We start from the raw sequence: 12,778 nt of genomic DNA on the forward strand, positions 1-12,778 counted from the left end.
TTTAAGCAAATAGTTGTAGTAATTATTATTGAGCAAATTTTCATTGTTTATAAGACAAGGTAAATAAAAAAAGAAAGATTTGGAATAAGGAAGTACATTGGCTTTTAATAAAATTGTTAAAATAAAAACAAAAAATATGATACTCTATTGGCTTTTAATAAAATTGTTAAAATAAAAACAAAAAATATGATACTCTAGCAAGCCAACCAACGTTCAACTTACCTCACTTACCTGAGTGAGAGACGGCCGGTGGACTACCACACGTTTTTCAACGTAGCAAATCATTCAAACCGAGCCGCACACTAAACTACTACGTCAGAGGCGAGCCAGAGCACATATCTCTGACGGCAACTCACAATTTGGTCTATATATACTAATCAAAGACTTTTTCGCCGCATGAAGGAGTGAATTCAGGAAGCAACTACCGGGTGTAGGACTCATTGGGAGGGTTGGGAATGAATGCATCTCGATGAAAACCCTATTTTACAATTTAATATCAACTTTTCTTGTCGTATTATCGTTTAGTATTTTACAAAAAACGATTATTAGCCCTTTTTTTGGAGAAATCGATACCGTATGCCTCCACGTGGTCGGAGATGCAACTAAGTACTATCGTGGCAGCAAAGCGGGAGATTGGATTAGCCACCACAGGCATAGGGACCCAAAAAAGGGTAGAGGGAGAAGAGCAACAAACTTCATTATCATGACTTTTTAATACGTATTCGCAAGTATTCACGTATTTTTATCAGTCCGAATATGCTTGATACGACACTTTAATGTGACGGTCAAAGTAGGATTATACTAACTCAGTTACCTGGCCGTTTACCAATAGTATTGACTTTCCTTTGTTATTATGGGTTTATTACACACACCTACGCTTAAAATGCAAGCCCAAAAAGCATACAAAACCAACAGTTCTTCTAAACAATTTTTATTTTATTTTTTATGTTAGAAAACATATTTTATAGCATTTTTCAACAACGCTGTTTTTATATCATTATTTAACTGACAAAATTTTGTTCGTAAGTTAATCCCATCCTCTCATTCGAACATTAATTTTATACATCAACTAATTAGTATCATATCTCGTCAATTAGGTGACAAGTAAGTATTAAAAAATGCACATAATAGCATGAAGGGAGCATTATGTTTTTCATTGTTTATTACATTGACATACATTTATGGTATGATACGTTTACATAATGAGTTTTCAAAATGAGTTTTGTTGTTCGAGGCAATCGGTAGTTTTAAACAAATAAAAAAATTATGAAAATTACAATTCATTTTCAAAATCTAAAGCCTTGTTTATAAAATATATGTTACATCTTATCGACTTATGAAGTCAGAAACGAAAAAAAAAGAAATTTCTTTTTATTAATCTTAAATGCACTTTAAGGATATTGTTAAGAGTGTATGGTAAAGAAAAAAAGTACATAATAGTGTGTTATATTTTTATTAGCCAGAAAAAAGAGAGATATTACAGCATTATGATGAAAAAGGTCGTTTTTTAACAATTTTTGATGTCAATGTAGAAAATGAAATCATATTCAAGAAAGTTTAGTACAACAAAACATAACGTTAATGTGCAAAAAAAATTTTGTTTAAAAATAGTTTTTTTTATTTCGATGAATCTTTATCCATATCAACCTCTATAAGAATGTACTAATCCTTAACGGCTCTATAGTAGGATTTAAATGATAATAAAAATTTGTGTAAAACAAAGTAAAATTAATATATTATTTTGATTTAAGGCTTGGATGGCAGTGCGTATAAACAATCTGAATTTTTTTTCGGGCTGCTTTGAATGATAGTTAAGAGTTTTTCCTGATTTCAATTAAGAGCCACTTTCTATTAAATGTAAAAATTTTTAAAACAAAAATTTGCATCCTGAGCTTGTATCATTTCTTACAGTATTCTAATCTTCTGTTGTATAAATGGAAAAAAAAGTTTTACAACTTTTATTTTTTAACGCCTGTGACCACAGCCTTGGTGCATCATATGTCTGCAAGCTGGTACATGTTTTCGTGGCCTTGGTAAGCTTTCTTCAACCTGTCAAAATAAAATAAAAAAGTTGTAATTATTACATGGCATTACAGATTCATAATTGTTGAGGGTATTATGAGACACTTTACCTCTTTGGTATTCTTGACAACGGGTGCTGCATTTTCATAGGAAAATTTATGAGATCCGCGACTGCGCGATCTTTCATCGAAAAACTGATTTCCCAATGATTTTTCTTCATACGTCCTCAGAGATTCTTTCCTATTTAAACGAGACTCATGCAAGGCTTCGTATCTTTCACGCTCGATCATTTTTGTAATAGCATTGTAACCCTGATAATTGAATAAAAATGAAGTTACGAGTAAATCAATAATCAATCACAAGCACCAATGACGCGTGTTGATTTTTACAAATGACATCAACCGTAGCAATAAATTTAAGATTTATTCAACAGGTACTTACAGAATGATAAGGAATGTCTTTATCCTCTTCTTCTTCTTCTTCCATTTCATCCTCTTCTTCTTCTTCTTCCATTTCATCCTCTTCTTCGATTTCTTCTTCTTCCAGTTCTTCTTCTTCATAATTCTTGTTTCCTTTGCAAGTAACCAAGTCACGATTATTTTTCGATGATTCTGTAGGCCTGTAACCGGCATTTCTTGTTTTAGTTCCTGAGGTATCATTTATAAATCGTTCGTAAGCTTTTTCTAAAGCTGCAACAAATCTACTGTCATTGTCGAATGCACTAAATATTAACTTGTTGTATTTTTTGTGAATTCTAAGAGCCGTTTTGACATATAATTCAGGTTCCTGAAAGAACTATAAATTAGTAAAATACGAAACTAATGCGTGACTTCTATTTTTAATGAAAATAAATCGTACGTTATATGAAATATTTCTAAAATTGTCGACATCTGCAAAACCATTATTTTTAATGTGACTTTCATAAATATCTGCCAGTTCATGGAGACCATTTGGTACCTTTGATATCATCTTGTACATTCGGCCCAAGTCTCTGTTTTCATCAGCGTTTAACAAATTATAAAACTCCTCGTACAAGACATCAAGATGTTTCTCGATCAGTACTTGCTCGCACGTCTTCATGAGTTTGTCGTGTGTTGTCTCGTGCAAGTAATTTTTTACACGTCTTTCTTCTGTTCCAAGCCATTTTTCAACCTGTCGACATTGAAAGAATTAAAAAAAAAAAAGTATAGAAAGTACCAGTCGATCAAAACTACATAAAATTATTTTATCCCTAATAACATGAGTTTTCCCAACTTTTTCATTAACAATCCATTAAAGAAAATTAAATACATGTGCAACAGATAAAACTTCCAAGTTTTTGTGATTTTTGTGTAGGTTTTTTTGTTGTTAAGAATTGTGTTGCAGTAAAATAAAACAGCCGTAATGGCATTTTGATTAAATTAATATTTAGTAAAAATTACATTAAACAAAAAAATGTTTTCATCACCTCTAGTACACCACGAATTTTCATTAAATTAACCCTAAATCAATTGATTAAAAACGTTTTTAGAACTAAAGCAGTATAAAACTTACAACTTGCGTAAAATAAATCCACTATACCTTTTTTATATATACTGAGACCAAATTGTCACGTAGAAATTCTTCACTGTCGCGAGTATAAAATATTACGGTATCATCGAGAAATTGATTTTCAAATGCTTCTTCGTATAAGCGAAGAGTTTGTCCCTCGTCACCGGGAACTTCTTCGATGAGACCAAGTTCTACGTAGCTGCTGATGACTCCACCGATTAAACGCGTGTTTATCGTTTCTCCATTTCTTTCGCGCTCAATTAGCTTTAAAACGGCGTTGGTTACCTGGAATCAAATAATATATGTTTTTTCATGACGCCATAGCACATTTTTATTTAAATTTAATGTATACCTGTTCGTTCAAATTCTGAAAAATAGTATCCTTCCATGCCACTAACGTCAATTTGTATGTTTCGAAAATTCCCTTATGTCCTTCTGTGCGTTCCTCTTTTACCCAGTGATTATTGAAGTAGGCAAAAATATCATTGAGTACTATACTGCTCGACTGGTATTCTTCCCACACTTTTGCGTAAAATTCGAGTAAACGTTCACCCGAGAAATGATCTTTATGCTGCAGAAAAATTAATTTTTCAATTAAAATTTACATTAATAGAAGTAAAAATGAAATTATGTGAAGTTTTGTCGACGCGTTCAAATAAAAAACATAGTTAAAGAAACCGGCGTTAAAGTGATGGGCTAACAAATTAAAATAATTTTTAAAATTTTCAAGGAAGTTTATTAGTAGTAAATTTATTAAGTAACAAGAAGACTATTCATATATTTTTTTATGTAACTCCTCTGAGAACTTATACTAGGCTAATACCGAATGTAGAATCTGGTGATTAATAATTTTATTCACATTTCAATGACAACATTAAAAAATGATTAATAGCTCATACATCAATTAAAAATAATGAAGTATTATATTCATGGGGCCTCATTAAATTGTTACGACAAAATATTTCAAATTACTACAAAATATATATGATACTTGGACGTTGCATCAATATTGTAAAATATTAAGATACTGTATGATACTTTAATGCTTTTATTATGTTGAACGTGAGATACATGCGGTATCAAAATTTTACGAATCTAGAAAAATTTAGTTTGTGGAACCAATGACAACATCAAAAACAAGGTTAACGTTGAACGTACATTTCTTAATCCTGAGGCAGTATGACCACGCAATGTTGCAAAAATTAAAAATATTGTGCTAAATTAAAAAAATATTCAACCACTATGAACTTCAAAATATTTGCTCTAAACCTCACTACAAGATTTTTCTCATAAGGAAAGTGAAAAAATTGTATAAAAATTGATTTAGTGTTAAAAAAAATGGTATAGAATACTTAGAGTAGCTACATCGCTGTCTAACTAATAATTAATAACCCAAAGTAAGTAGGGTACATATTAAAAAGACATCATTGTAAATGTGCTCACCTTCAACAAGTTCATGTTGTAGTCCTGAAGAAAATCTTTCAATCGCTTGTACAGTATTGCACCAACGAATTGAGTAAGATCACATATTTCATCTTGTTTTAATGTTTTAGACTGTAGCCAACTCTTCATTTTGAGCGTACATACGCAATAGTTGTACACGAGACTACATATTCAGAGTCATTTTAACATTAATTTACTGGTAAAATGAAAAAAAAAAAAAAAAAATTATACAGGAAGGCTCTAAATCCTTGAGTAAAATAACTTACTACATTGTCGCTTGTGGATTTTTTAACACACGTATTTTTGCAATTTGAGGACAGTACCCCTAGGAAAGTGATTGCTTGAAAAAATAATTGTTCCAGGATTGAAAAAAAATTCTTGTTTGCGTAAATTTACTATTACTTTTCATTCGAAGCACATGCGATAAAATTATTATAGTAAGGATAGAGCCTTCTTATACGACAACAAAAAGTGCTACACTCACGTATGTAAATCGAAGATTGTTTGCTTGGAAATTGCTTGATGATTGGAGTACACCAGTATGATACCTTTTTTAAGATCACCCCAGATTTCGTCCAAATAAATTTTAATCTTCGATGGGATGTTCAAATTTGACTCCAGACTCGCATCCGAGTTCGTCTCACGTGCTATTTTTTGATTTCTTCTGCCTTTCATTTGTAATCCGTCAATATTTTTCGGTAACAATCCCGATGATCCACCACTGTAAGGGAATTTTTCACCTATAATCTTTTCGCAAGTTCTCTCTATTGACACGGCAAAACGGGTGTCATTATTGAATGCAGTTTTTACCACATCGCTGTACTTCTTTTTCAGCTCGAATATTTTTACAGCGTTCATCTTAGGATTCTATAATAAATTAGAGAGATAAAAAAACGATTACATGTCTCTTATTCATAATAAAAAAAAAAAGTCATACTTTAGCTGCGGTATCGCTGATATTATCGATACAGGCGATACCTCGATTGTACATGTGACTTTCAAAAATAACTGCCAGTTCATGGAGACCATTTGGTACCTTTGATATCATCTTGTACATTCGGCCCAAGTATCCGTTTTCATCAGCGTCTAACAAATTATAAAACTCCTCGTACAAGACATCAAGATGTTTCTCGATCAGTACTTGCTCGCACGTCTTCATGAGTTTGTCGTGTGTTGTCTCGTGCAAGTAATTTTTTACCCGTTTCTGCTCCTCTTGTAGTATTTGTTCCACCTGGAAATTTATGATAAAAAATAGTTAAAATTTTTGTTGTGGTACAATATATATATATAAGTCAAACCTTTATTAAATACTCGGTGACCGAATTGTCACGTAGAAATTCTTCACTTTCACGAGTATAAAATATTACGGTGTCATCGAGAAATTGATTTTCAAATGCTTCTTCGTATAAGCGAAGAGTTTGTCCCTTGTCACCGAGAACTTTTTCGATGAGACCAAGTTCTAAGTAGCTGTTGATGACTCCACCGATTAAACTCGTGTTTATCGTTTCTCCATTTCTTTCGCGCTCAATTAGCTTTAAAACGGCGTTGGTTACCTGGAATCAAATAATATATGTTTTTTCATGACGCCATAGCACATTTTTATTTAAATTTAATGTATACCTGTTCGTTCAAATTCTTCAGAACAGTGTCTTTCCATACGAATAAAGCCAACTCGTATACTTTGAAAAATCCCTCACGTCCATCTTCGAGATTTTGTTTTACCCAGTGGTCATTGAAATAGGTAAAAATGTCATTTACCAGCTCACTACTAGGTTGGTATTTTTTCCACTCGTTGGTGTAAAATTCAAGTAGATCTTTACCTCTAACACGACTTCCATACTGTAAGCAATATATGCATTTTTAAATTTTAAGCAGAAGCGAAAATAAAGCAGATGTTTGGATAGGGGTATATAGTACTCCTACGTACAAAAAATGTCACACTTTGTCAAACTTTTTAAAAAGTAAAATTTTTTTTCAATACTCCAAGTTATACTTAAAATACTAAAGTTCAATGTCGAATGGAACATTTAAAAAAAAAAAACAAACCTTATTTAAAACAGACAGGTGACTGCGAAGAAAATCGGCCAATTTGTTGTACAACTCTAAACCAGCTGTTTGAGTCTTGCCAGAACTTTTTTTACCGCTTCGAAACAATCCCGAACCTTTTTTTTTTGGTTCGCATGTACAGATGTCATGCACGAGACTGTAATCAATAAATTTCAAATTTGTTTGTGGTGAAAAATAAAAAAATAAATCCACGAAACAAGTTGAAACGGAGATTTTTTGTAAATCAAAAATCTCAATGAAACTCACGTGTACAATTCTTTGCACTTATCCTTGGACATGTACTGTCCATCGTAAATGTTCTCAAGTTCTTTCCTGATAGCTTTCCACGTTTGATTCGAATTCATGGAATTATTTTTATTGAGGTCACACAAGCTTCGACTTAAATTTCGTTTCATTGTATCTTCACGATCGGATTCCTCGGAAGCCTCGCCACCGTTGTCGGACATCATGCAAGGTTCATGTGCCAACGATACCAAAGACCTACTACGAGCACCTATGTTTTTCCTCGCCACCCTTTTACCGGTCATTTGTTTGCAAGCTTCGTCCAAGGCTTCCAAGAAACTTTTGTCATTGTTAAATTTGTCCTGCACCAAAGTACTGTATTTCTTGGAGTACATCAGAACAGTTTTTATATAAAGTTTGGAATCCTACAACGATGTGGTGAATTAGCGCGAAGTACAAAAATACGTTATTTAAAAAAAAAATGAATTCTTACTTTAGCGGGCGTGTCGCCACATCTATCAATAGCAGCGACGCCTTGATTGTAAACGTGGCTTTTAAAAATATTCTTCAACTCGACAAGGCCGTTGGGTATCCTGGCGACCAACCGATAAATTCTTCCCAAGCCATTATTTTTATCTTCGTCCAAAAAATGACTAAACTCCTCGTATAATACATCAAGATGTTTCTCGATCAGCACTTGTTCACACGTCTTCATGAGTTTATCATGTGTTGTCTCGTGCAGGTAATTTTTTACACGTTTCCTCTCCTCTTCTAATATTTCTTCAACCTGTTTTTTTTTTAACAAATACAACCAAGTTATTCACGTGATGAAAAAGTTACTAATATCGAAGGATTGTAAATTGGAAAAAAAGTATACTTGTAACGTGTACTCTGCGACCAAATTGTCACGTAGAAATTCTTCACTGTCGCGAGTATAAAATATTACGGTGTCATCGAGAAATTGATTTTCAAATGCTTCTTCGTATAAGCGAAGAGTTTGTCCCTTGTCACCGGGAACTTCATCGATGAGACCAAGTTCTACGTAGCTGTTGATGACTCCACCGATTAAACGTGTGTTTATCGTTTCTCCATTTCTTTCGCGCTCAATTAGCTTTAAAACGGCGTTGGTTACCTGGAATCAAATAATTTATATTTTTTCATGACGCCATAGCAAATTTTTATTTAAATTTAATGTATACCTGTTCGTTCAAATTCTGAAAAATAGTATCCTTCCATGCCACTAACGACAATTTGTATGTTTCGAAAATTCTTTCGTATCCTTTTTCGCGTTCCTCTTTTTCCCAGTGATCGCTGAAGTAGGCAAAAATATCATTGAGTACTTTACTGTTCGACTGGTATTCTTCCCACTTTTTTGCGTAAAATTCGAGTAAACGTTCACCCGTAAGATGGTCTTCTTGCTGTAAGTAATATGGTTATTTTTGAGTAAAAGTAGAAATGCAAAAAAATAACTGTGGCTATCCTTTAACTGAAGTCGTTTATGGAATTACGTTATATTTGTTAAAAAGAATTAGGACGTAGAGCGGCTTTTGTTGCGTAAAAATTTGCAACAAGTATTCATCCAAATCGAACAAGTTAGAAAATACATGTGAATACAGTTAGGGTAACATGAATGACCCAAGAATTCTGATGCTTGAAGTAGTTAATCGTGCAAAATCTCTAATTTCGAAAATTTTAGTGTAGAACTCAAAAGCTTGAAATTAAATTTTACTAATACACTATAAGTGTATAAGTCTTTCGGAAGTTCGGTGAAAAAATGTAATGGGAAGAGCCAACATTTATTTATAAGATGAAAAGTAAAGTGAAACAAGTTACCTCCTCCTGCAAATCAATCAGGTGGTTCTCGAGAAAATGGCTTATTTTCTGATGCAACTCCAAGGCAATCGATTCGATATCGTTTGTCGTCTTCTTATGACCTCTTGTACCTTTTTTTTGTTGATAAACACTTGTGCAGTAGTTCTTTATTAGACTGAAAATTTCAAAGTCAAGTGTTATCAAGTTTCACTATTTTGGAATTTGATGATTATCTCATAGCCGAGCTAGATGAGACCATATATATATATATATTACTTTTTGCTGCAAATTCAAAGTGCAACGTTGTTATTTTATAAATTACGGTAGTTCCAGGATTATAACACTATTTCCGAAGCACTGACAAAAAAATCTCTCAGATTCAAGCAAATACTTGCTACATCATAGTTCAAAGTGAGTAATCTATTAAAATAAAGTAGTATTTTCTTACTTTGAGAAAATATTTAATCTTAAACGAGACAATATTCTCGATGCGAGAAAAAATATTACTACGGAGCTATTCTAGTGAATAATTTCCTGACTCTGAGAAATAACAATTTTTTCAAGTGCATGAATTAATAGCTATTTTCGCAATAGTTATGCGTGGATGACTCGCATCAGGGTGTGTTTCGAAAGTCAAGCTCACGGCAAATGTTATGGAAACAAAAGAAAACTGTATGGAAATATTTGGTGATGAATAATCAATGATTTAAATTTTCTTGTACTTTAATTGCCATCGCCATTGCCGGCAGCCATCCAATTTCCCAAAGAAGTATATGTATGTATACACTATATACAAATATACGGTTTACGTATTTAGAACCTCTAGCGGTCATATCTGGCAAAACTTTAAAATTATTAATTTGCCAGGTATTCGAATTCCGTTTTCATTTTCAAAAATTCAAAGTGCTTCTGATGAGCATACACTTATAAACATTTATAGCACAAAGAAATGAAAAGAAAAGTATAACTTATTAAACCACAAAAGTTTGTACGACAAACTCTAACAGAAAAATGTTGCAAAAAGCTTGAGAATCTGATCGGCCAAGATAAAAAATGTACGATTGGCAAAGATGACCATGTATAGGTAGCAAGTAATTTTATCCAGTTAGTTGCCGACGAGAGTCGACAGGTTGTAATCATATGTGCTTACGTGTACAACTCCACGCGGTTCTTCGGTAGCATAGCCTTTCCATCGTAGATGCGTGCGATACCTTCTTCGACCTCTTCCCAAATAACGTCCAAATCACTTCGTATCGGGCAAGATTGTTGCTTTTTCTTTTTTTCCCACGCTTCGTCAAAATTACTTCGTTTCGCGGCAGATTGTGCTTTATTCCTTATCTTTTCCTTACGTCTAAAGCGTAACATCTCGAAGCGCGTGGACGGCTGTATCGTACGTACACCACAAAAAAAATTTCGCTTATCTGCAACGGAAACAAATAAATGATTCGCCAACAGTTTTTTTTACTTCCTCGCGCGGAGAAAGTAGTATGATTATGTATGCAGTCCAGGAATGCGAGGGAGTTGAATGACAAAACCACGCGACTTGTACAACTACACCTAGTCTTTGTCACAAATGGTGGACGTATAGGACCGCGTCTAATCTAAGGTAGATCGTAGAAACCAATTGACCATAATATTGAAAGGTATGTAAGAGTCTTGAAGGAGGAGTAACTCGTGAATGTTATTAAAACTTACGGGATTTGATAAATGTATGTATATGTAGAAGCAGTGGGTTACCACCTCCTCCTCCTCGACTTGTTTCCTTATATACCTACCGAAAAATGTGTTTGATGCAATTGTACTCACCTTATAGTGGATGACGAGGCAATAAACAACTTTACCAACGCACGACCGAACTGATCAGCAATCATTCAATAAATCCCTGCTTTCTTAATTAACTTCCACGTGCCTGTGGCAACTGAACCCTCGGCTCGGACAAAATGTTCGACAACGGCGCAGTTAAGCTACGCTTTATCTTCGGCAATTAAGTAACGAGCCACTGAGTCATCGGTTACTCATAAATATAGTAAAATATTATAAATATCTTTTTTTTTTTTTTTTTTTTTTTTTTTTTTTTTTTTTAATTTTCTAGCTGCAATAATGAGGTTTCGAACGCCGTCATGGCTTACATCACGCGAGCGGCGTATCAATTGAGTTGGTGCGAAAATTATTGATAAATTCGTGAACTGATGGCGAAAAATAAGAATATTTTGTTTTTTCAGGTACCTACTTAGATTTCGATAGGTTGACAATTTGTATCAATTCTGACACCCATAGATATCTAACTGAGTCTAATACGTATATATCTTACATGAACTCCAAACGAGAAAAAATGTGTTCTAAGTTGCGGAAAACATTTTAATCGAGAGAGTTTTGTACAAAATTAAATATGATTTCTTAAGTAGGTACACTCACAACTGTGAATAACGGACATTTCCTTGATTAACGCATTGTTAGACTCACGAGGGGAAGATACACAAAATTTTTGTAGGTATTTTTGAAGCCCGTACACTGCTCTGCTAATTGTCATAATTTTACAAAGAAATTCGTTTACTTATTTGTTAAACGTGAAAGTTCAAAGTAGTATTTTTTCGTACAATCGTGATGGATTTTATACATCTTGAAAACTTTTAAGAACGACTTACGCGTTTTTAACACATTTTTCAATTGGTATAATACATCAAGCAATGGAGTGACGATCATGTAAAAGCGACCACCCGAAAAACGTGGATTTTTAGTATTAAACACGCAAAAACACACAAGTAAGTATATTTTTCCATTCGAAATCATAATTTTTGTTGAAAATTTCTTCACGCGGGCGACATTTTGAACTCGAAGGAAATGGAATATATATATTTCCAAGAAATCCGATAAACAGCTCGTATGTGGTAAATATATATTTGCGTAACTATTGTTCTGATAATAATGGACATGAAATTAACTAAGTATAGTGAGGAAATGCCACCTACACATCCACGATCCCGCAATCGGTGAACGTTAGACTGAATAACGCAAAGAGCAATGTCATGGACACCCAAAAAGGTAAGTATAAGTAAAAGCCATTTTACCGAAAGACCATCAATATACTACTTTTGTCACATTCGACGTTGTTTATCTGTCACACTCTATACGAGATAAGTATATCGGAATGGACGTTGCACTCATATTTATGTTTTGTAACATGAACAAACGTACAATTGTGTGAAATCGTATTTTATATTTTCGGGTATTCCACGAAATAACAATAAATTACGTTGTGCTTATTTTATTTAAAGCTTTTCAAATCTCAATATTTTTTCGTATAAATAAATCGATGACGTTTTTCTGGTTTGACCACACTTTCTTTCTTAAAAGAATGACGTCCATTCTGGATTCGATTAATTAGTTCTGTAGCGAGTCATTTCCAAAGTATGAGTAATTGGACTGCTGTTGAAAATAATTTGAATTTTACGGTAAAATGAATATAATTTTGTAATAAAAAAAAAAGAATTAAATGGAATCGTAGTTAAAACATCGAAAAAAGTAAACGATTCATCCAAGTTATATATGGCTGATTCCCCGGAGGGGACCTTCACACACACATATACACACTACTGCTCCCCAACCATCCGCTAGATGTCTAACCATCAACAGTAACTTTCTCGCAAGTGTCCAGTTTTCATGTTGGTGACTAAGTATATGT

General features: G+C 33.3%; 1 protein-coding gene across 1 annotated transcript; it reads right to left on the bottom strand.

Moving 5' to 3' along the window:
• Positions 1-1,445: 1,445 nt before the first annotated feature.
• LOC106641144 (uncharacterized) lies at positions 1,446-10,915 on the bottom strand. The gene is made up of 19 exons (XM_089593166.1): positions 10,872-10,915; positions 10,247-10,517; positions 9,118-9,271; positions 8,484-8,702; positions 8,162-8,416; positions 7,778-8,071; positions 7,309-7,709; positions 7,042-7,198; positions 6,616-6,834; positions 6,294-6,548; positions 5,933-6,226; positions 5,480-5,862; positions 4,996-5,158; positions 3,905-4,123; positions 3,583-3,837; positions 2,881-3,174; positions 2,464-2,808; positions 2,133-2,333; positions 1,446-2,049 (listed from the first exon to the last, which is right to left on the bottom strand). The coding sequence occupies exons 2-19, from the start codon at positions 10,459-10,461 to the stop codon at positions 1,966-1,968; spliced, it is 4,407 nt and encodes a 1,468-aa protein (XP_089449292.1). The 5' UTR covers positions 10,462-10,517; positions 10,872-10,915; the 3' UTR covers positions 1,446-1,965.
• Between the last annotated feature and the right edge of the window lie 1,863 nt (positions 10,916-12,778).

This window comes from Copidosoma floridanum, unplaced genomic scaffold (genome assembly GCF_036245765.1).
Source record: "Copidosoma floridanum isolate Cflo_tuat_1 unplaced genomic scaffold, Cflo_Japanese_pri ptg000019l, whole genome shotgun sequence".
Classification (NCBI taxonomy): domain Eukaryota; kingdom Metazoa; phylum Arthropoda; class Insecta; order Hymenoptera; family Encyrtidae; genus Copidosoma; species Copidosoma floridanum.